The 25281-nt window shown below is 40.4% G+C and overlaps 1 protein-coding gene across 1 annotated transcript in view; it reads left to right on the forward strand.

The window, feature by feature from the left end:
- The window catches only part of SORL1 (sortilin related receptor 1), a 213393-nt gene that overhangs the window by 75806 nt on the left and 112306 nt on the right, over positions 1–25281 (forward strand). Inside the window, 4 exon segments of the mRNA XM_020984875.2 lie at positions 2283–2475; positions 5172–5289; positions 5479–5552; positions 17627–17715. Of these exon segments, the coding sequence (XP_020840534.1) occupies positions 2283–2475; positions 5172–5289; positions 5479–5552; positions 17627–17715 (474 nt within the window).

Genomic DNA, 25281 nt, shown 5'->3' on the forward strand with positions numbered 1-25281 from the left:
AAAATTGATGTAAATATGGAACAGCAAGATATTAAACCCTAAGTAGACTCCAAAGAAGGTAAATGGACAAAAAAATAACTGAGCTACATTGCACATCCCTCCCCCCTGCCATTTAAGGTAGAAAACTTTATTTCATATAATATTTAGGCTGCAGCTTCTGCATTTTATCTGGAACTACAGTATTTAGTCTATGCACGTTAACACAAGTCTATGACTCCTGATCTCCATTTCCTACCTCCTTCCTTCGAGAGAGAAAGCCTTTTTATTAAAACAAATGTAGAATTTCCCTGTGCCTGGAGGATAGCACAGCAGCTATCAGTTGCTAAAGAAATTTTTGTGGTCAAATTTTTGTTTTTATTATTTTAACTAGATCTGTGACTTCATTGGGCTAGAGAACTTTGAATGAGGAATCCTTGTTACCAGTACATACCAGCACAATCTCTAGGGCATAATCATAGCTAACATTTATGTAGCACTTCTGTGTACCAGGCACTATGCTAAATGTTTATAGTTATTATCTCATTTGTTCCTTAGAACTACCTGGAGAGGTGGGTGCTGTTATGATCCTTGTTTTATAGATGAGGTAACTGAGGCAGACAGGTAAAGTGACCTGCCCACGGTCACACAGATAGTAAATGTCTGAGGCTGCATTTGAACTTAAGTCTTGACTCAAAGGCCAACTTCCTTTTCATGATACCAGATGGCTTCTCATGTTTGAACAGTTGAAGGTGGATTGGGGGCATAAAAAGCAAAACATTTTTAATCTTAAACTTTTAGTAAAGTAGTCTGAACCCCCTAGATTAAAAATATAAAACTAAACTTGTGCTAGTCTCACAGAAACATGATGGTTATCATCTGTGCTGTAATTTGGGGTGAAACTGCTTTTCAAATGTAAAATGCCACAGTGAAACTCATAATATCCTGGCTTAGCTAGCCACCAGGGGAAACTGGGTCCCTGAGATCCACTTTTCACAAATAGGTATCTGATTGCATTTAGCTTTGTATTGTGCAGCACCATGCCGCCTTAAGCCTGGGAAAACCACAGTCCTTCTGGTAAAATGGAGAACTAGTAGGTCTTAGCTTCTGCCCTGATTCTATGCCCGTCAGACCCTTGGGTACTACCATCTCATCTAGCCCAAGAGCATAACCTGAGACGTAATCCAAGAGAGCCTGGGTATTGCCATCTCTCCCCTGCTTTTGTACCTTAATGACTCTCAGACCTCTTTATCCATCCTGTAATGGAGCTCTCTTATATGTATGGCCTCCTCAAGCTATAGTGTGGCCTCCTTGAGAGGAGGGGCTATTTGTATCCCCAGGGCTTTAACACAGCACTTGGGACCTAATGAGTGCTTAATGAATGGTTTTTAAAAATTCATTTATTCATTCATTGTAGAGCAAACTTACCCTGTGCTGATCCCACAAGAAAGGGAAAACGAATTATTCCCCTCCAATCTTCGGCATAAATACTTGGAGAGATTTCCTTGGAGCTACAGGTTAGAGAATCAGATTGAATGTCTCATCAATGGCATTCAGACTTCAAGCCCTTCCTGTGCATCAGTGATGATCTCGGGTGTCTGGAAACCTAGCTTATTATCCTCGGCATAGACATTAGAGAACTTTGCTAGTGAGCAAATGATGGTGTTTCTTAGCTCTGATTTTGCATAACAATGATGATGATGATATTATAACAACTCATGTTTCTGTAGCTCTTTGGTTAAAACTGTATGAGTTGTATTATTATCTCTGTTTTCCTGATGAGGAAACTGAGACTCAAAGGAGTTAAGTGACTTGTCCAAGGCCATACAGCTAACAGATATCTATGCCAGAATGAGTTCTATTGAACAGGCATTCATTAAATGCACTCTACTACATGTCAGGCACTGTCCTAGGTGCTGACCCTGTAAGGGCAGAAATAAAACAGTCAGTCTTTGCCCTCAAGGAGCTTATGTCATTTTGGGATGGGCACAGCCTGTGGGTAGATAATTAGACATAAAATAGGTACAAAACATCTTCTTCTGGTAGCATATTGGCAACAGGGGGGCATCAGAATAAGGTTCCTGTAAGAGATAGCAAACTGCAAATCCAGATCTCTCGTGAATCCAGAGCCAGTACCCTTTCCACTGTCCCCTATGCTTCTGGTCTATTGTCTTCGAGGTTTTTACAGAGCAGCTGATTGGGCCAGCATCCTTCAGCTTCCAATAAAATAAAATGACTCTGTTTTTCTTAATGCTAATCAAGCGCATTTCCCATTTTCTAGCTCTACTCACTTTCTCTGGTTATAGGTACTTTGCAAATGAACCCTTTGCTGATTTTCACCGAGTGGAAGGAGTCCAAGGGGTTTACATTGCCACCCTGATTAATGGGTCTTTGAGTGAAGAGAACATGAGGTCAGTCATCACCTTTGACAAAGGAGGAACTTGGGAATTCCTTCAGGCTCCAGCCTTCACTGAATATGGAGAAAAGATCGACTGTGAGGTATCAGCCGCTTAATCTTGTTTTCCATGTTCACAAGGAGAAAAGTGACTATAACTGTAGTGGTCTGTCTCTTCTCACCTTTAAAGGGGAAAATGCAAATGAGAAAAAAATAAGGTGATATAATAAAGGAACCCCATTGGTATTATACACTATCAGCTTTTATCAGTACATAATACTATAGTAATTATAATTTCTTACATAATTTCTTTGACAATTCTATAGTCACAGCCATGTGTTAGAGTTCTACAGTTTGTCCTGCTTGTGATTCCTATCTGTCTTATTTTCTCAAAAAGTTACCCATTAAGTTTTTTTTAAGCTTTATTGATGCTTTAGGTTTCTTTTTTTATATCATTTTCATTTCCCATTATTCTGCTCCTCCCTCATGCTCTCTTGTAATAAAAAAGTAAAAGAAACAGATACATTGACTATGTCTGACAGCGCATGCCTCATTCTATACTCATAGTCCACCACCTCTCTACTAAAGTCATATTTCATCACCAATCCTTTAGCATCACCATTGGTCATTGCATTAATCTGAATTCTGATGTCTTTTCACATTATTTTTTTTTCTTTACATTATTTTGACATTTTATGTTTTTTATCTTGCTTCTGCTTACTTTACTCTCATTTCAAATGAATCTTGCCAAGTTTCTTTGAATTTCTCTTATTTCTCTTACAGTCCAATAATATTTCACTACAGACATCCAGTACTACAGTTTGATATCCCTTTTCCCAAAGGGCATCTACTTTGTTTACATTCTTTTGCTATCACAAAATATTTTATTTTGGTATATATCACCACCTAAGTTTTAGTAGGAAGATTTCTCCTTGGTGACCTTCTTTCACCACTTCTTTATCTACAGACTTTTTGCCTCCCACCCTTCCCCCTTTCCACGTAATGCAGATCTTTGCATTGTGGCCTTGGGGAGTCTGTGTCTCATTCCCTTTGCCCCAGCTGTACATAATGATTTGGGGCAGTGGGATGAGCCAGGCAAGAAAGAACAAGGAGAAAAATAATTCAGTTCATGTTTTAAGGAAGCACATGCATTTGCATTTGAAAATGTCAGTCTGTTCAGAGAGATATAATTTATATGCATCTGCTCATGTTCACACAGCCTCCTAACTTCATATACCTGAATATGTGGCCCTTTGGATATTACTAGCAAAGACTCTGCCTGCAGAATCTATGTCTTGTTCTTTCCACTTTACCTGGCACCAGGTCCCAATCCATCATTCTGGTGTCTTATAGAACAGAGAGACCTATGATAACTTCAGACAGACCCTTCTGGGTTTTAAAGGTTGGAAGGGATTAAGCCCTGCTTGGGAAGAACACTACTGCTATCCTTAAAGTTCAGCTAAGGTGAAAGTACCTCACTTCTGCCGCTAAATTGTCTTGCTTTTCTTCTGACAATTCCGACAAATGTATTTACTCAAGAACTGTAAGGCTGGCCGTTAATCAGCTTTTAGTTTCTGTTTGTGGTGTCAACTTGTGAAAGCCAGAATGTGTAGGAGCAGTTAAAATCTGATTGCCCTAGGATACAGGAAAGCCATAAATGAATAGATTTTCTTGCAGGTAAAGTAAAAAATGAGCTTGGAAACAAGGGATTGAGCAAATAAATATTTGAGATCCAGTTCAAGTTGCTCCAGTTTTTATTCCCCAGTGACGAAGCTGGCAAGTTAAATAGTCATCAGGGAGGCCTTTTTGAAACAAGAATTTGTAGATCAGGAAATTCTTGCTGTGGTTATTACCTGCATTGTAAATGCGTACTCAGTTTTTATAGCTGGAAATTCTAGGCTCTCCCTGGAATCTGTTACCTAAGCAGTGATCTTTAGGACTGGGTTTGTGTGTGTGTGTTTTGCCCTTTTGCCTTTTCTGGCAATAAAGCATAAGGGCATAAACCCAAGTGATAGGGAAGTTTTTTTTTTGTTTTGTTTTTTAGGCAGTTGGGCTTAAGTGACTTGCCCAGGGTCACACAGCTAATAAATGACAAGTGTTTGGTCTGAGGTCGGTTTTGAACTCAGGTCCTCCTGACTTCAGGGCCGGTGCTCTATCCACTGTGCCACCTAGCTGACCCCAATAAGGAAGTTTCGAAGAATTTGAAAGTCTCATATTAAAAAGTTTGTTCCTTATGCAACATGCTTTAATTTTTAATCCTTTGCAAAAAAGGATCCACTTTGTATGTGACTGCATCTCCTGTGTTGGTCTGTGGGGTAATCTATCAGCCAGGGCCTTTCTGGTTTGTAGTTCTTGGTTTTCATTCTGTCACTGTCAGAATAACTTAAATCACATTTAAAAACTTGTCTCCACTGACTTGGAAAATAAGGACTATGGGATCATTTCATTTTCCTTTAGTTCCAAGCCACTTGAGAGGTTATCTGAAGCAGAAATGAAGAGAATTGTGTTCTTCTTTATGTTTGAGTTGAGGTGATTCCTAATTGCTGTTCTTTGAGCTTCTTTTTGAGGAGGCAGTCCTCCCAGCCACTCCTGTCTCCACACCCACCACCGCAGGGGAGGAGCTGGCCCACTCTCCTCTTCACCTTAAGGACCCTGGAAGAGTTGAGTCGGATCTCCTTTAAGTGAATTCCTTTCCTTCCCTGTCTGGCCATGGTGCCTTTACACAGCAGGCTCAGTCTTCTGTAGGAAATCTAAGCCCTTTATCAGACTCTAACAAGTGTCTGGAACTTCTGTCTCCAAGCTTTCTCGTGGCTGTTCCCTGCACTTGGCCCAGCGCCTTAGTCAGCTGCTGAACTTCCAGCTCCGGAGAATGCCCATCCTCTCCAAGGAGTCAGCTCCCGGACTCATCGTTGCCACTGGTATGTCCATGTTTACCTTGGAATGTAAACTGCCTTATCATTTACAGATGGGTGCAGGTCGTTTTTTCTGATGTGTTCTTCATAAAAGTGATGGTGTTGAAAAGTACAGTGAGTTGCTTGTTGGAGGAGGTGATTGCTGCCCACGCATGTTTCTAGAATTAAAAAACATTCTTCTCCTTCCCCCTGTAGGTTCAGTTGGGAAGAACATGGCGAGCAAGACCAATGTGTACATCTCTAGCAGCGCTGGAGCCAGATGGAGAGAGGTCAGGATCTCCTCCTTCTCCCAGCCTTTGATTTTTCTTTGGTCTGGGAGGATGGGCTTCCATGCATTTGGATTCCCAAAACATTCAGGACAATCCAGTGTGAAAAAGGTCAAAGATGGAGTGAAGTGCCTTGGAGACAGTTGGCATAGTGCCTGGGGAGAGCACTGGTCTTGGAGTCAGGAAGACCTGGTATTACTAATAGCTGACATTTATATAGTGCTTTAAGGTTTGCAAAGCTCTTTACGTACATTATTTCATTTTATCTCCACAAACGATTCTGAGAGGTAGGTGCTGTTATTTCCCTTTCTTATAGATGAGGAAACTGAGGCTCAGAAAATAGAGTAATTTGTCCCAAGTCACATGGTTACTGAGTATGTGAGGCAAGATTTGAACCCAGGTCTTCTGACTCCAAGTCTACTACTCTCCCTACTCACTGTGCTAATTGGCTTATACAATGCTTAGAAGTCTGTCATGTGCATATGTGGATATGGCTATGTATTTTTTAGAGAGCTTGTTGTTAAACATTTACCAGCACACCACTGATATAGTCATAGGATCAGAGACTATAGAATTGAAAAGGACCTTTTTGTTTTTGTTTTTCAGTTGTGGCTGACTCTTTTTAGCCTCATTTAGGGTTTTCTTGGCAAAGATACTGGAGTGGTTTGCCATTCTTTCTCCAGCTCATTTTACAGATGAAGAAACTGAGGCAAACAGGGGGAAGTGACTTGCCTAGAGTCACAGAGCTAATAAGTATCTGAGGCCAAATTTGAACTCAGGAAGATTAGTCTTCTTGACTCCAGTCCTCTGTCCACTGCTGCCCTTGGAAGGGGCCTTAGATAACATCTGTTGTTATAGTTCTTAACCTTTATTTTATGTGCACAAACAGGTCCCTCTAATGTTTGATATTACATCGTAACTACATTAGCGCTTTTCAAAACAAAAGGACTTTTATGTACTTCCTGTGAATCACTTTGCATTGTGGTCTTTGTTTTTTTTACCCCAGTAGAATATGATAGAATATAAGCTGCTTGAGGACAGGGGCTGTGTTACCTTTGTGCTCCCAGAGCCTGGCATTGCATAAACGTGTGTTGAGTGAAGGAATCCTTCATTTGATTGTGAGGCTCTGTAAGGCCAGTATTGCCACCAGCACCTAACGGTGATCTTTGGTAGCTAGTACTGAATAAGTATTAGAAATTGAAGCTTAAACATCTGCAAGCATGTAAAAATTATTTTGCCAGCCTACCCAGTTTTTATTGTGACTTAAGGATGCCATGGAGAGAACACATCTGATTTCCTTAAGCCTTTTGTGCTGCTTTAGTGCACAAGAACCAACTTTTCATACATTACCTCATTTGGTTCTCACTTTAGTATCAGTTGTGAGACATGAGAGATGCTGGCACAGATGGCGTGCCCGCATCAAAGAAGACACTGTGCTCTGTGAGCAAAGCAGAACTGCCACAGCACCAAGGAAACATGAGATGTGCAAATCTGGAGACGGCTCCATCCCAAATGTTCATAGGGGCTGTTTGTGCCCAACCTAGGGTAGAGCCTTCCATGCTCTTATTGGTCTGATCAGCCTGTACCTTGACCCCAACATCATGATGTCATTGGTCCTCTTTGAGTGTGAAGGATAAGCAGTGAATGAGTGAAGGATTCTCACTGTCATTCTCTGATGTGGGCCCTGAAGGTATTATCAGAGAGGTTAAGTTAACTTGTCCTTTGTCACTCAGCTATTTTAAAAAAAAAATTTATTTTTTTTTATTAATTTATTTTTAGTTTTCGTCAATTACTTCCATATGCTTTTGAGTTTTAAACTTTTCTCCCCCTCTCCCTCCCCAGAAGGTGTGCAATCTGATGTAGGCTCTAGGTAAACATTCCTAGTAAACATTTTCACATTAGTCATGTTGTAAGGAAGAATTAGAATCAATAGGAGGAACCATAAGAAAGAGGAAACAAAACAAAACAGAAGGAAAATATGCTTTGATTTGCATTCAGACCCTGTAATTCTTTCTCTGGATGCGGATAGCATTTTCCATCATGAGACTTTTGGAGGTGTCTTAGATCCTTGAATTGCTGAGAAGAACTAAGTCTGTCAAAGTTAGTCATCACACAGCGTGGCTGTTACTGTGTACAACGTTCTCCTAGTTCTGCTCATTTCACTCAGCATCAGACCATACAAGTCTTTCCAGGTTTTTCTGAAGTCTGCCTGCTCAACATTTCTTATAGCACAATAGTATTCCATTACATTCATATGCCACAATTTGTTCAGCCGTTCCCCAATTGATGGGCATCCCCTCTATTTCTAAATTCTTCCAGAGGCATGATTTGAACCTAGGTCTTCGTGACTCAAAAGTACAACCCTCTGTCTACTAGACCAAGTACAGCTCAGCATGTCAAGTAGTCATGTATTTATTAAGCATTTTTCATATGCTCTGGGTAGGATTATATGGGACACGGAAGAAATAAAAGGTCTGGTTTCTGACCTTAAGCAGCTGATGATCTAGCTGGGGAGATAAAATCTAACACATAGGATTGGGTTATAGGATTCCAGATTTAGATCTGAAATGGACCTTAAAAGTTATGTAATCCAGCTCTCTCCTTTTGCAGATAAAGAAACTGAGGACCTGTGAAATTAAGTGATTTGATGAAGGTCATACAGGTAGAAAGTGAAAAAGGCAAAGTTTTCTCACGTCCTAGATTTTTCCCACTGCACTAAAATAATAGTTTAAATTTTATAATGACCATTAATATTTTAATCCATAATATATAGCATTAAGTGACAGTTTTATAGCTCTTAAAACACTTAATAATAGCCAATATTTGTAAAGTGCCTACTGTGTCCCAGGCACTGTGCTAAGCACTTTCTGTTTTGTTTTTTTTTTAGTGAGGCAATTGGGGTTAAGTGTCTTGCCCAGAGTCACACAGCTAGGAAGTATTATGTGTCTGAGGCCGGATTTAAACTCAGGTCCTCCTGAATCCAGGGCCGGTACTCTATCCACTGCGCCACCTAGCTGCCCCAGCTAAGCACTTTCTAAATATTATCTCAGCTGATTCTCCCAGCAACCCTAGGAGGTGTGGTTTTTCAGTTATTTCAGTCGCGGCTAACTCTTTGTGACCCCAGTTTGGGGTTTTCTTGTCAAAGATACTGGAGGCTTTGCCATTTTCTTCTCTAGCTCATTTAACAGATGAGAAACTGAGGCAAACAGGGTTTAAGTGACTTGTGTCTGAGGCTGGATTTGAACTCTTGAGTCTTCCTGCTTCCAAGCCCACTGCTCTATCCACTGTACCATATAGCTGACTGAGGAGGTAGGTGCTATGGTTATGCCTGTTATACATACAGTTGAAGAAACTGAAGTGAATAGAGGTTAAGTGATTTGCCCAAGATCACACAGCTAGTAAGTATTTGGGGATGGATTTGAACTCAGGTCTTCCTGATTCCAAGCTTGGTTCTCTGTGCACTGCCCCACTAGCTGACTGACTTAGCATACTTTTCCCCCCTTACAACAACCTTTTGACTGGTACCATATTACAAGTCAGGGAACAAGGAGGTTAGGGACTGGCGTGGGGTCACTGAGCCAGCACTTTTCTCAACAGCAACACTGTGAAGTAGATAGTCATCTGATCCAGAACCAAGAGAACACAGAGATCATCTAATCCAGGCTTCTCATTGAACATACTGGGAAAGTCAGGTGTGCGGTCACGTGGCTAGGAAGTAGAGCTTGGAGTTGAGAGCTCAGTGCTCTTTTCACTGAAGCACACTGCCTCTCTCAAGACATGTTTACCTTCCTGAGCCTCAGTTTCCTCACCAGCTCTAAATCTGTGATTCTGTGGTCATTCAGTGAAAAATTAGGTGGTCTAGACACTGCATGCACCTGTAAAGAATTCAGAGGAGGACGATCAGCCAGGGCTGGAGCAATAAAAGGCACACGCACACTTGCAGTACAGCAGAACTAGGAACCTTTGACAGATCTGTGAGTCAGTCTTGCCGGGACCCCCGGGGATGATCCAGCAGCTGCTTTCTCTTTCCCTGGTGTTATGTGTTCCTTTTGAAATTGGGTGTTCTCTCCTCTGGCCAGGCTTGTGGTTTGCTTGTATGTTCTGATGTTGGTGTAATCTGGTATTTGGACATCTGCAAGCAATTTCCTCTTGTGAAGAAAGAGATATCTTTCCCCTCCCAGCAGAGTGGTGTGGTCTGGTGAATTCTGGGGCAGCTACAAGTGGCTCCCTCCATGCTGTTTTGATTTGCACCCCTACGTCGAGATTGTACGAGGGGACTTTATTCACAGACACAGAGAGCCCAGAGCTGAGGGGTAGGGGTGGGGGTGGGGAGCAAAAGCATGAGATTGCATTTGTTTGAAAGGAAGCCTGAGAGAGTGCAGCCTTTTCTTCCTAGGTGGTGTAAAACAATGGAGGGGCAAGGAGGTGGACAGAGATTTTTTAAGAGAGGCAGTGTGACGTGTAAACACAGTCAGCAAGCATTTATTAAGCGCCTGCTATATGTCAGGCTGTATGCTACAAACAGGCAGTCTCTGCCTCACTTAAATGAAAGAATGGATGAAAAAGACTTTATGAAGTACTTATTGTATGCAAAGCACTATGCTAAGTACAGGGATACGGTAGAAAAGCAAGGCAGTCCCTGCTCTCAAGGAGCTCACATTCTAATTGGAAAGTTTCAGCTGCAAGTCGGATGGGAAGGTCCCATGATCCTTAGGGTGCAGAGGCAAAACAGGTGCTAATGCCTCTCCTTTAATGTCATTTCCATTGATAAAATCTCATCAGTTTCTGACGTCGAACGATTTGGCAGTGCCAAGGACTTTGTTGGCATAAATTTTCTTCAGTAGCTGTGGCTGCAGCACCTGCAGGAGCAGGGGCCTCGCTGCATCTTTCCAGGGGTTGCTTCCCAGGATGATGGCTGTGGGCATTGCCATCCCCAGGACTCTTATGTTCAGGATCCTGCTCCATTGGTTAGTAGGGATGGCTGGCTGGCCCTCTTTCCACAAGAACTGTTTTGCTGCCTGATGGCTATAAGAATTTGATTGGAAGCAGGACTGGTGGTCTGAGATGGCTGCCACTCTTAGGCTTCCCTCCCTCTGCTTTTTGTCTCAGAAAAGTGAAAATCTCATACTTTAGCTCCCTCTTCCTCAGCCCTGTGCTGGGTCCATAAATAAAGGCCCTTTGTGCAGTGGCTCCCTGTCTGCCTGTTGGTGGCATTTGGTGAACATTTGTTGCTGGTAGTGATGAGGAGGCCTGGGCCCCTTCTCTACTATGATTTCTCCCCTCAATATTGACCACAGGGACTGAGTTGGAAGTGGGTCTGGTGGTTTGGGGGACATTTCTTTTCCCAAGGCTCAGAATTAGTTGGTTGACAGTTGGTGGTAATGCCTAGCCCTTCTTCACAGGACTTTTTCCCCTGGGTGATGTCTGTGATGACTGGGCTATAATAACCTTCTCTGGGTCTTAGTTGACTCACCTGTGAAATGGGAATAAAATACCTTATCTGCCTGAAAGTAGAATGGTGAATACAAAGAAAATGGTAGGGAAGGTGTGTGTATGCTAGAGCTGGGCCAGATAATCCCTTCCAGCTCTGTGGACCATGATCCTAGGAAATTCATTTTTATGATTTAGTTAGAAAGAGAAAACTGGAAAATATAATACTGCATCTTACATGTTATAGAAGGAAAGGAAGTGGTGGTAGTAGTAGTAACAGTAATAGCTAGCACTTGTATAGTGTTTTAAAGTTTACAAAGATCCTCAGGACAATCATGGGAGGTGGGTACTATTATTATCCCCATTTTATAGATGAGGAAACTGAAGTGAGCAGAAGTAAAGTGACTCACCCAGGGTTCCACAGCTAGTTAGTGTGGGAGGTTGGATTTGAACTCAGGTCTTCTTGACTCCAGACCCAGCTCTCTATCCACTGTACCACCTAGTTGCCTAGTTTTAACACAGAGATACTTGCTTCATGAGGTAAGGCCCTCAAAAGAAGAACTCCAGGAGGGATGAAAGGGTCACCTTCATCAAGAAGCGTTTATTAATCATTATAACTTCTCAGTAGTTACAAAGCATTGTCACATAGAACAATTCATAATGTGAATGTTATTATTTAGATTTTTTTCAGATGAGGAAATGGAAGGTCAGAGTGGTTTATTGACACATAATCAGATGATAAGTGGTAGAACCAGGACTTCTGGTGCTTGTCTTCTTGCATTGTGTCATGGTGTCTGTCTATATATGGTGAAACAGAGAAGAAAACAGCGCATTTCCTGGTCCTGAGAGAAACTTTGACATCTAAGAGAGTCAGCCCTGACACAGATCACATATTGGCAAACAGACCTGGACTCTGAAGTAAATAAGTGGATAACATATTAGTGTTGTGTTTGTGGCCCGAGTGGGAGGAATGAGAATTGTGTGTTGAGATGAGTAGGAATAGAAGGCTTCAAGGAAGAGATGGATTTTCCAGACCTGCATTATTAAAAGAAATATTGAGAACAGATTGTCAGTAACTAACTGCAGTGGTGAAAGAGTGTATTAATATAGGAATGATACCTTTAGTCCCATTTGATTACCTTTAACCTTGTAGTCTGTCACTCAGTCAACAAGAATTTGTTAAAGACTTACTCTGCGCTAGGCACAGGGGATGGGTTACAACTACAAAGGGTGAGCTAATGGGGAGATAAAAAGTATATAAAAAAATATGTAGAGCATAAATAGAAAGTTAATGAATATATATGTATACATACATACAAACATATATATGCAGACACACATGTACACACACAACATAATTAAATACTGTGTAGTTTTGGGGGAGAGTAATAGCACTTATTCTGATCTGGAAAGTTTTCATGCTACAGGTTGTTTTCAAGTTGCAACTTAAAGGAAGAGAAGGACTCTGGGAGATGGAGGTAAGGAAGGGATGCATTGAATGGTCACTGTGAAGGCACAGAAACAGGAGGCGGATGGAGAAGAACAGAGAGAAGACCAGTTTGGCTGGGGAGTAATGTCCAGTGATTCTAGAAATGTAGGTAGGGGCCAGGTTGTGTAGGGCTTTAAAAGCAAAACAGAAGAGTATATATTTTATCCTACAGTTGATAGGAAAACACTAGGGTTGGTTGAGTAGGGGAGTCACATGACCACATCTTTTCTTAATGCAGCCTACTTTGACAATAGTGTGTAGGGTAGGCTGCAGTGGAGATGGGCTTGAGGCAGGGAGACCAGCTAGGAGGTTTTTGAAATAACCAGCCAGAGGTGATGAGTATCTGAACTAAAGTGATAGCTCTGTGAGTAAGGGAAGGAATCAGATGTAAGAGAAGATGTGAAGGGAGAATTGGCAAGATCTGCCAGTTTATTGGATGTGTGGAGTGAGGGAGGGGGAGTCCATGCTGAGGTGATGAACCTCAGACCCTGGAAGGATCATGGGTTTGTTTGCTTTTTTTTTTTTTAAAGAAATAAGGAAGTTTGGAAATGGGGAGAATTTTAGGGAAAAGATGATGACCTCATTTTTTAACATGTTCAGTATAAGATGTCTCTGGGACATTCATTTTGAAAACTCCAATAGACCCAATAGGAGATATAGGCTGGATATATAGACCTGGGAGTCGTCAGCATAGAGATGATAGTTAAACCATGAGAGGTGATGAGGTGGTGGTGGTTGTTGTTTGTCCTTCCTTCCCAAAGAGGACTATGATATCAGGAAGATGATGCCATGACTTGCAAGTAAACTGGATTTAAATGAGGCAGGGCTGTGCAGGGTCACCAGCCTCATTTTCTCTTCTGGAGCCATCTGGGTCCAGTATACCTGATATAGATCAGGAAGACTGGAGATGGATTCCAATGACATTACCTAAAGAGGGGCTACAGAGGGAGTAGAGAAGAGGGCCTAGAGCAGAACCTTGTGGAACAAACACCTACAGCTAGGAATCATGATGTGGATGTAATAGAAAGAGGGCCAGACACAGAATTAGGAGAGCAGGCCTGATTCTGCTGCTTTCTAGTTGTGTGATACTTTAAGGACTTCAGTGTCTTCATCTACCAAATGCGGATAAAAGTACTTGCACTCGTCACAGGTTAAATGTGGGGGAAAGCACTTTATTATTCTTTGGCTGTTCCATTGACTTTGGTGCACAAAATTTCAGATGGTTATATGTATGTGTGAGGTAAACAGGAAGAGAGAATAGCATAGAAGTGTGATACTCAGATGGATATTCCTTCATCCATTTTTCACTAAGTGTTCTAGTTGTCCCTACTCTGGGGACTTTGTAGCAGAAAATCCAGGGGTCCCAGTGTTCCCTTCATCCTTTCTTCCTCACTCTCTAAGGCACTCTTCTTACTTTATAAATTCCTTACCTCTTTTTCCTTCTCCCCTCTTTCCCTTCTGATCCCCAGGGCTGTGGTTTTTGCCTTAATTCAATATTAACCAGCACCTGCTTTTTACTAGGTACTGAGATCTAAAGACAGAAATGAAATAGCCCCTGTTCTCAAAGATCTCATGTTTTACTGAGGGATACAGAGTATACCCATCCGGTGTAACGCTTGTCCATGTCCTTGCATAAATGATGACTTAAGTGCAAAGGTGGGAAATAGTGAGACTGGGGAGAAGCCAAAAAGTTATAGATTATCTAGAAGCCTATATGCCTCTATATCATGAACACTTTCTTGAAGAAAAGATTCAGTAAGTGCTGAACATGGTGAGCACCAAACAATATTTTAAAGAATGAAATTAATTATATTTTAATGGACAAGAAAAGGATTGTTATTGATATTAGTTATCCCCAAATCAGCAATTTGTATGTAGTCAGACTGTTGACTCTTCAGAGCTAATAATAGTATTAGTGAAAAATAGTAATAATGCTAATTAGAAAAAATATGATGTATAATTAAAACAGTTTAACCCTGAACTGTTTAAACAAATAATTGTAAATCAGATATGGAAAATAAGCAACAAATAACATTGAAAGTGGCTATAATAATTTTATTCTCAAGTTTAACCAATGTAAATTAATTACCACCAGAAGAAGACTGAAATATCTCAGAAAGTGCCTTAGTTGGCAGATATCTGACTTCTTTGTCAAATCGAGATAGATGGCTGCTGAAGACAATTCTTGGGTTAGAATATAAACTAGTTTGCAAAATCTTATGAAGAAAGATGATGGGTGATTATGAGAAATATCTCATAAAGAAGAGTGAAGCAGTGGAGGGAAAAACCAGTTTAAAGAAAACTTGGCAGGATATCCAACAAAGTCATTCTGAGGACAATTATGGATGAAAATGCAAGGAGAATTGCAAATGGAAGAAAGATACAAAAGATTAGCAAAAGTCCTAACAAACTTTTCTTCATCAAAGACAGTGGAACCATCACCCTTGACTCCAACATCACAGTGCCAGATGGGGTTATAGAGGAAGTAAAAATAACACTAATGAGAACAAATAAAAGAAAAAAAGGCATATTAGGCCAGGTATTTACAGAGGAAATCTGTGCTGGCAGTGGCTCAAGTGCAAGGACATTGAGGTGTTTGAAGAAGGGGAAAATACCAGAGGAATGAACAAGTACTGGGCTTTATTAATATCAATAAAAAGAAACCGAGAGAGCATTGGTAACTACTGAGTAGATGTATGTGCTTACTCTTCCACCTATACAGAATCTTTATGAGAGTCATCTGTACCTGCGTTTAAAGAATCTTCATTAAGGGTATTAGTAGGGAACAGGGAGGCTTTCACAAGCGATGTTCAAAATGAACCACTTTTTACTATTTCACAATTAACTGAAAGACGTAGAGAACATAAGATCTCTGTGCTTATTATTTGTTGACTGTCCCCCTTCCTGCTCCCCCCCTCAAAGTCATTGATTTGGTAGAACAAAATTCTGCCTTACAAGTGCTTTTATTATATATCCTTTCCCCATACATCAAAATCAGTGAAGATTCCTTGAATTATATAACATAAACAACCCTGTCCAGGGGGCTCTCTGATTAGAAACATCAGGTGAGGTATAAAACAGGGAAAGGTATGCTTGCTAACGATGCTCACCACTGTAATGAAGGTGATGCAGTGGAGGGTCCAGATTGAAAAGGAATTCTCTGGATGGTGAAGTCCTCCATATGTTATAAATAATATTATGTTTATTGCATTGAGACTTAGAACATTGCAGAGCCTATTGGAAGAATTCTATACTCACTCAAAAGAGCTTGGCATGACATCTGTACAAGAAAAACTAAATGTGCAAAATCAAGTCAACAAGCATTTCTTAAGTACCTACTATGTGCCATGCATTGTCATAAGTGCTGAGGGTGCAAATAAAGGCAACAGACAAACCCAGTTCCTGCTTTCAAGGAATTCATAGTCTAATGGGGGAGACACCATAGTTATGTATGAACAAGAGATGTATACAGGAGAAATTGAAGATAATCTCCAATGAAAGGCATTAAGATTTAGCAGAACTGAGAAAGTCTTCTTGCAGAAGATGAGACTTGAAGGAAGCCGAGGAATTGAGGATGCAGAGATGAGGAAAATGAAAGCTCCAGACATGGGGCATAGTTGGTGAAAATGCCTGGAGCTGGGCAGTGAGATGTCTTAAGAGATGAAGAGTAGGGAAGCCAGCTCCACTGAATCACATAGTGTATAGAGGGGACTAAGGTAGAAGAAAACTACAAAAGGGCTAGATAATGCGTCTTACAAGTCAAATCAAGGATTTTATTGTATCTGAACCTCCGGTTAGTAGGGAGCCACTAGAGTATGTTGAATGGGGGAATGACAGGGTCAGACTTGTGCTTTAGGAAGATCTTTTAGACAGCTGAGTGGAAGATGGAGTTAAGAATGAAACCCTGGTTGCAAGCCTGTGTGACTGAGAGTATGGTGGTTCCCTTGACATTAATAGGGAAATTAGGAAGAAGGGAGAGTTTTAGGAAAAATAATGAGTTCACCTTGGACATGTTGAGTTTAAGACATCTAGTTTGAGATATCCAGTAGGCAGTTGGAGGTGCAAAACTGAAGATCAGGAGAGAGATTAGGGCTGGGACAAATAAATCTGAGAATCATCTACAGAGAGATGATAATTGAATACATGGGAGCTGATGAGATCACTAAGTGAGATAGTATAGTGGGAGAAAAGAAGAGGGTCCAGGACAGAGTCTTGGGGGTCACTCATGGTTAATGGCTATGAACTTGGATGATGATTCAGCAAAGGAGCATTCAGACAGGTAGGAGAACCATGAGTGAAAACCTAGAGAAAAGAAATTATAAAGATGAAGAAGGTAATTGACAGTATCACAAATAGAAGAGAGATTGAGAAGGATGAGGATGGAGAAAAGGCCATTAGATTGGGGAGTTAAAGAGATTATTGATAACTTTGGGGAGAGCTGTGAAGAATGAGGTCAGAAGCCAGATTGCAGTGAGAAGAAAGGCAGCAGAGACAGTGATTGTGAAAAGCCTTCTCAAAGAGGTTGACTACAAAAAGGAGGAGGACAGAGGATGATAGTTAATGGGGACAGTTAGATCAGGGGAAGATTTTTTGAGGTTGAGGGAAACATGGTAGGTTTGTAGGCAGTAGAGAATCAGCCAGTAGACAGAGATTAAAAATAGTTGTGTCATTATTTTTCAAATGAGGAAATTGAGGCCCAAAGAACTTTGGTGACCTGCCCATTACCATGTAGCTTGGTAGCACTTCCACTTGATGTTTTTCAGGCCCCCTTTCAGATTAATTATTGCTTAAAACCTTGTGTTTGTGTAGAGGAAGGAGATCTGAGCTAAGAGAGAAGATCTGGGTTCTAGATTTGCTTCTTATTAGCTGTGGCTTTGGCCAGGTCACAAATGGTCTAGTCCTCAGTTTTTTGATCTGTAAAAAATGGGGCTAACAATATCTTCCCTGTGTAGTTCACGTGATTGCTGGGAGAATCAAATGACACCCATGTGGTAGTGCATATGTTCATTTGTTCAACATAATTGCTCATTATGTATACTGTATCTTATAAACTGAAGTTGTTTTTTTTGTGTCTTGAATCTAATGGTTATTTGAAAAACTCAATATTCTTAGCCTTCTAATGACAGAATAAAGTGACCGATTGACTCTTTCTTCTCAGGCTCTTTCTGGACCTCATTATTACACGTGGGGTGATCATGGAGGCATTCTTATGGCCATTGCTCAGGGAATGGAAACCAATCAGCTGAAGTAAGTTACTTTTTTCTGTTTTTTTTTTTCCTTTTGTGTCATCAAATCATTTTCTAGAAATTAAATCAGTGAGCATCAACAGAGAAGAGAACACTCCCCACCCCCCATCCAAGGCTGTAGTCTGACATCTAATACTGTGTGATGGGTCACTTAAGCTTATTTTTCATCCCTTCTCTTATCTGTGAAATGGGTGTTGTTTTGAGGATTAAATGAGATAATGGATATGATTTTTTTTCTTTTTTGATGGAGATGGTGGTACTTCTGGTGGTACTGAAATTCAGTAGGATGCTCCCAGTGTGGAAACTCCATCCACCTATGTAGATCAGTAACTTGTCTGTGCTTTCTGGTCTTAAAGAGTTTGCCTGTTGAACTGCAATTAAGTGACTCGCCCAGGGTCACATGGCTAGTATATGTCAGAGGCAGGACTTGAACCCAGGTATTCCTGACTCCACGGGTCATGGGTGTGATACTCTTTTGAAAATAAAAATAGCATATTGACAATTAATATTAATAAATTTTTGTTATTAAATATAATAACCTGTCTCTTCTTGCTCATACATGCACACATAGACATTAAACTATGTGATGTTTGAATGAATGAAAAAAGTGTTGTGTCCAGGTATTGAAGTAAGGACAAACATTTCTTTTCTTCTCGTAGAATTTCTGATCTAAAAGGAAATTTAGAAATCATTTAGCCCAGTTCCATTCATATCACCAATGAAGAAACTGAGGTCCAGAGAGGGGAAAATGACTTGTTTAAGGTCACACAGCTACTTGCTAGAAGAACCAAGATTACTGTCCAGGTCTCCTATCCAGTGCCTCTTTTCCTAGGATCATGCAGAGAGCTAAAAATGTGTCTAGATCCTCATAACCTCCAACTTCTGCATTGTATCCTGATCTTTGTTTGGCTTTTGCCTGAGTTCCAGATCCCTGAAATATAAGACAGGTGCTGGTGCTCAGTCAGACCAGACTAACCTCCATGTTTCTGTCTCCCATTGAATGGATGATTAGAAGAAACAGCAAGGTCGTCTGGTTTAAGAAAATAAAATGGCCTTTCTCTTCCTTTGTTCCTTCTAGAAGAATGGACAACAGCAAAGAGGGAAGTGGTAGATTTATTTTTTATTAATTTATTTTAATTTATGAATAATCACTTCCATAAGCTTTTGAGTTTTAAATTTTTCTTCCCCTCTCTCCCCACCCTCCCCTACACTTCAATCTGATATAGGCTATACATATACGTTCCTATTAAACATATTTCCACTTTAGTGATGTTGTAAGGAAGAATTAGAACTGATAGAAGGAACCACAAGAAAGAGAAAACAAAACAAAACAGAAGGAAAAAAAAGCAAATAGTATGCTTCGATCTGCATTCAGACTCCATAGTTCTTTCTCTGGATGTGGATAGCATTTTCCATCATGAGACCTTTGAAGATGTCTTAGATCCTTGCATTGCTGAGAAGGGCTAAGTCTATCAGTATTAGTCATCACACAATGTAGCTGTTACTGTGTACAGCGTTCTCCTGGGTAGATTTATTTTTAAAAGGAATCTGAGATTGTAGCATTTATTTGGCTTTCTCCCCTGTGGTTGATGCTGAGGCTGAGGACTGAAGCAGGGATAGATCCCAAAATATGGTGGCAGAGATAGGCGAAGGACTGCGACTCTCCTTCTGACCTTGATTTCTTCTCCCTTTGGTGCTAGGTAAGAATGTTTTTTAAAGCTTTCTGCCTCTGTATCATGAAAAGAATCGACTAGGACAAGAGACAATATGGTATTGTGAAAAGAACCCTGGTCTGGGAGGCAGCAGAGCCAGTTTCTATTCTCAACTCTGCCCCAAAGTCACTTTGACCTTGGGCAAGTAACTTCCCCTCTCTGGGTTTCATCATGGTGACGAGGAAGGGGTTAGACTAAATGATCATAGGATCAGAGATTTAAAGCTGAAGGGGACGTGAAGGCAGCTAGATGGTGCAGAGTACTGGGCTTGGAGTCAGGAAGACCTGAATTCACATCTGGCTTCAGACATTTAACTAGTTGTGTGATTCTGGGAAAGTCACTTGGCTTTTGTCTGTCTCAGTTACATCAGCTCTCACGTGGGGATAATAATAGCATCTGCCTCCCAGAGTTGTGAGGATCAAATAAGAACATAGTTGTAAAGCTCTTAGCACAGTGCCTGGCACATAACAGGCATTCCTTCCCTTCTTCCTTCCTCCTCCCCTCATTTTGCAACATTTAGCACTTGGTACATAGTAGGTGCTTAATAAATGCTTGACTTACAGATAAGGAAATTGAGGTTTTGGCTTTACCTAAGGTCAAAAAGGTAGGATGAGTGAAAGAGTGAGATTGTAAATGTAGGTCCTCTGAATCTACATTGGCATTATCCATTTTTTTAAAGAAGTTCTATGATGTGATGATTTCAATACCCTTCAAAAAATTCATTTTAATTTATCAAACATTTACAAACCACCCACTGTTTGCACAGCATATGTATAGTTATACCTGAAGAGCTTATCTGTGATTTAACTCTTTGTACTGTTAAGTGTGGCGCTATCCTGATTTTTAGATTTGTTAAGAAATTACTGCTTTGTAGTCAACTCTCAGTTTTTCTACATGAAGTTTATAACAACAGTAGTAATGATAGTAACAACTTCTCCTGTTCCTAGTGACTTAAGGTTTGCAGAATACTTTATTCCCAATAACCCTGTGAAATAGGTAGCTCAAGAGTTATTACTCCATTTTACAGATAATGAAACCACAACTCTGAGAAGTTAAATGACTGCTTCCTGGTCATAAAGGTAGTGTTTAAGGTGGAATTTGAATATTATTCTTCTTATTTGCACACATAGTACACATAGTATTATATCATACCACCTTGCCTCTGAATTTTCTTATTTCAGCATTTTGATCCCAAGGTTATTTCCTTCTCTGGGCTACCTTCACTATCCAATTATCTAAGGGTGTGTGTCTGTGTATATGCATGCTGTAAGGATGTAGAATCATTTAAAAATTTCCTGAAGTAAGACACCATTAGAGAGATAATTCGTTTTCAAAAACAAATAAAACCCAAACCAATAACCCAAACCATAATGTCCCCCATATGCAAATGTAAATGGCTTTTGGATTATCTGTTGTTTGGGATTATTTAAACCAAGTCTCCCCTCTTATTATTATGAATTGCTGATGTTTAAAAAAAGGAAGGCTTAAGGGATATGTATGTGAGTGTGTATGTATGTATGTGTGTACATATATATGTGCATATATCTGTATCTATATATATAAATATATGTGAATATGCATCTGTACATATATGCACATATAATTACACATATATGTATATATAAAATAGCTGTCATCAGGTACTTGAAGGGCTGTCATATGGGAAAAGGGATTTGAGCTGCTCTGCTTGGCCTCAGAAGACAGAACAAGGAGCAATGAGTGGAAAGTATAGATGGGTAGATTGAGGCTTGATGGTCGAAAGGAAAAACATTGCAACAATGAGAACTATTGAGAACTGGAATAGGCCACCTCAGGGTGTAGAAGGCCCCCCCCTTTTCTGGAGGCCTTTAAACAAAGGCTCAGTGATCACTTTTCAGGAATGTTGTTGAGGGAAGGGGGGGGTGTCCTTTTTTCAGGTCTGTGTTGGACTAGATGACCTCTGAGGTCTCTTGCAATTCTAAAATTCTGTGTCTCCAAATTTTTGCCATAACCTAGAGCTACACTGAAATCCCTGAAGATGCCCCAGCCCCTCTCTCCAAAGCTAGACCGGGCCCTGATAGTTGTGTTTTTTGGGGTGACTTTAGGGTTTCAGTCAAAAGTGGAACCTCCTGTGGTCTCCCTAAGTCTTTGAGCTGAGGGGCAGAATGCTGCAGGCATGGTTGTCCCATGTGCAGTAAGGGAGATGTTTGGGCTATGAGCTTAACTTTTGACCCATGCTAACCTAGCCAGTGGTCCGCTTTCATGTGCTGGGACCTTCACAGGAGGTGCTGGGGATATACCCCTATGAAAGCCCTTCTCATCTCTTGGGAAGATTGATTTTTTTTTTTGGCAAGTCAGAAGTGTCATCATTAAGCATATCTTTATGGTGAAGGCAGACTCTATGAGAAGAAGTGGAAATTGTTCTCATATCTCATGATCAGGCTGGCAAATCAAATTTTGACCTGTGAATCATCCGTTGTGATCATTTCTTTTTTTATGCTGAGTGCCAAGGCATTCTTCCTGTCTCCTGTCCCCAAGAACCGTGCTTGTGGACAGAGCACAGGATGCTTATTAAGCTTGAGCCATATCTCCAGCCAGCTATTTAAAATGAAAGAGGAAATGAATCATCAATATAGGATTCTTTACTTTTTGCTCAAAGACATAAAAAGTACCATTTGTTCTATTACCTGTTCCCAATTTCAGTGAATGAGAATAAGAAAAGGTTACAGACTCAATGAGACATTGGGACAATTGAGCAGATTCAAAAAACAAATCAAAATAACTTCAACTTATTACTTAACTGTATGTACTACGTAAGAAATTCAGAACATCTCAAATGTTCATTTTAATCAGTAGGTCTGTCTTTATGTTTACATCTGGTCTTTGACCAGAGATGCTACTGTTGGGATACTGAAGACCCCAGTTATCATACAGTGGAATATCATATAATGGAAGTGAGGGCAGGGCTACTACTATAAGACAGGAAATAAACCTGATGACTCAACCCACTTCTTTCCCACCATGAGTTAGCGTTCTGATGGAAGCTAAGTGCTAGGTTTATAAAAATAGGAGTTCTAGCCTCTGGCCCTGAGAGTTGGCTAGTTCAGGGACAAATCCTTTAGGAAAACATGCTTCCAACAGTTTGGGGAACAGATATTCTTCCAGCAGAGAGGGTTGAAAAATTTAACAAAGGAAAATGGTTCATAAAGGAGAAGATAACCTTAAAAAATGAAATTCTGATAATGTAATTTTTCTAACTGTCCCCAGTGAAGAAGGGAACAAACAGCTGGGGGAGTTTTCAAGCAGACTGGGTAGATGATTATTTCTCAGCTGTACAAAGGGGTTTCTTGTTCAGGTGTTGTTTGGACTAAGGGGTCTCTGAAATTCCTTCTTATTCTGAGCGTCCGTGATGTCTTTGGGGTTTGTTCTCCTCCATTGTTCCTTGGGAAGTCAAGTCAGGAAATACCAAGAGTAGCAGGCTACTTGATGAGCTGATGGAGGTCTTGGGGACAAAAACACCCCCAAAACACCAAAAGACTTGAGTGATGATGAATTGGTATCATAAAGTCCGCAAGCTTTGGTGACCCCTTCTGAGCCTTTTCCTATTCTTTCAATTCTGCTTATGTCAAAAGTTATGAGATTCTTGCAGAATTAGGTGAAGCTCACCTGTCTGAGGCTTCAGTCCCCTTCCAGCCTGACTTGTTTTACGTTTCCTAGGGTCTCTGAATTGGAAGGGACTGAAGAAATCATTGAGTTCAATTTGAGACTATTCTCTTTGATAGAGAATTGAATAGTTCTCTTCCTGTGGCTCCTCTCAACATTATGCATTCTGCTCCAGGCTGTAGCTTCATTGTACCTTCATTGTCTTCCTGCTCTGAAAATTGTTTTAAAAGTTACTCTTGCTGTGCTTTTGAAAGTACTTTCATAGACCTCACTTTATTCTGGGTCTGTTCATGTTTGGTGAAGTGCCCATCCTTCCATTCTGTGTGTACGTGCCCTTAAGTGGTGAGCTTGTTAGGGCCATTCCCATCACAGTTTTGTAGTTTTCTTTGTCATATAAATAGAATTATAAGAGACTTTACAAGTTACCTTGTCCAGCCCATACTTGTTCAGTAAGTACTTCTGCAGGGTCACTGACTGGTGTCACAGACAAACAGCAGCCTCTAAGGACATCACAAAATCCAGCCCCTCTTTCAGAGATGCTCAACTTTGATTGTATTATGGATCCCTTTGACACCTTGGTTAAGCCTATGGACCCCTTCCCTCAGAATTAATGTTGTTAAAGGCATAGAATGAAATATATAAGATTAGAAAGGAAATCAGTTACATTGAAATACTGTTATAAGTATTTAAGGGTTCATAAAGGCGATTATAAATATGGTTATAAGAACAAGTTCACAGACCCTTGGTAAGAACCTCTTCTTTATTTGAAGACTTGTGGTTGAACAGCTGTTGTTGGACAGTTCTAATTGTCAGGAACCCCAAATGACCTCTCTGCAACTTCCACCCACTGATCCTAACAAAACAAGTCCTACTACTTAACAGCCTTTCAGATACTTGAAGATAGCTATCATGTTCCCCCTCTACCCTTCTCCAAACCCAGATTTTTTCAACCAACCTTCTCATGTCAGAGTTTTGAAACTCATCATCTTGGCCACCTTTCTCTCAACATTCTCCAGTCTGTGCATATCCAACCCCAAAATGTAGAGCCCAGAGTTAAGTACAGTATTACAGATGTGGTTTGACAAGGGCAGAGTAAAATGAGACTATTATTCCCTTTGTCAGGGGTGTTATGCTTTTTTAATGCAACCTTAGTTTATATTAACTTTGTTGGCTACCATGTTTTTCTTCTGACTCATTGAACTTACAGTCCTCTAAAACCCGAGGTCCTTTTCACAGAAATGGTTGCAAAGCCATGTCTCATACTGTCCCATACTTGGGAGGTTGATTTTTCTTGAATTCACGTGTAAGACTTGAACCTCAATAAGAATTAATTTAATACCCATCATTCTGCCTTCTTGAGATCTATTTTTTTGTCTGATGGTGTTGTTCAGCATAAAATGTCTGTCCCCCTTTCCCTTCATTGGGGATAGTTAGAAAAATTTTATTATCAGAATTTCATTTTTAAGGTTATCTTCTCCTCTGTGAACCATTTTCCTTTGTTAAATTTTCCAATCCTCTCTGTTGGAAGAATATCTGTTCCCTAAACTGTTGAAAGCATGTTTTCCTAAAGGATTTGTCAGTGACCTAGCCAATTCTTAGTGGCAGAAGCTAGAACCTCTTCTGTTTTTATATCCCCAGCACCTAGCATGATGCCTTATACATAGTAGGTGCTTCTTAGATATTTGCTAGATTAGACTGATGCAGTAGAAAGCACACTGACTCTGGAGTTAGAGGAGTTGGATTCAAATGACACTTCTGATTATTACCAGCTTAGTATGACCTTGGACAAGTCATTTAAACTTGGGCCTCAGTTGCTTTATCTGTAAAATGAGAGGGTTGGGCTAGGTGGCTCCTTGCAGCTCTATATCTGTGATCCCTAAGTTTAGGCTTTGTATTTGACTGGGTCTGTTTTCTCAGGCATTGTCAGAAGTTCGTCTGCTACTCAGTCCAAGGGTATTCCGACGTGGCCACATTCTCCTAAGGTTCTGTTAGCTTCCATTCCATTAATCTGTTACATTGTTGATTTGAATCGATAACAGCTATAGTTTCCATTTATATTAAGGTTTGTGAAGGTCCTTTTATTACTTACTTTACCATCTGTAGTTGATGCAAACCTCCTCCCCTCCTTTATTTTTCTTTCTAGAAATTCTGGAAAATAGTTTTCTTTTAAATGAGCAATTTTGTTTGTAGCAACAGGCCTGTGCTTGACCGTG

Source organism: Phascolarctos cinereus, unplaced genomic scaffold (assembly GCF_003287225.1).
Source record: "Phascolarctos cinereus isolate Bilbo 61053 unplaced genomic scaffold, phaCin_HiC Scaffold_726;HRSCAF=1367, whole genome shotgun sequence".
Lineage (NCBI taxonomy): Eukaryota > Metazoa > Chordata > Mammalia > Diprotodontia > Phascolarctidae > Phascolarctos > Phascolarctos cinereus.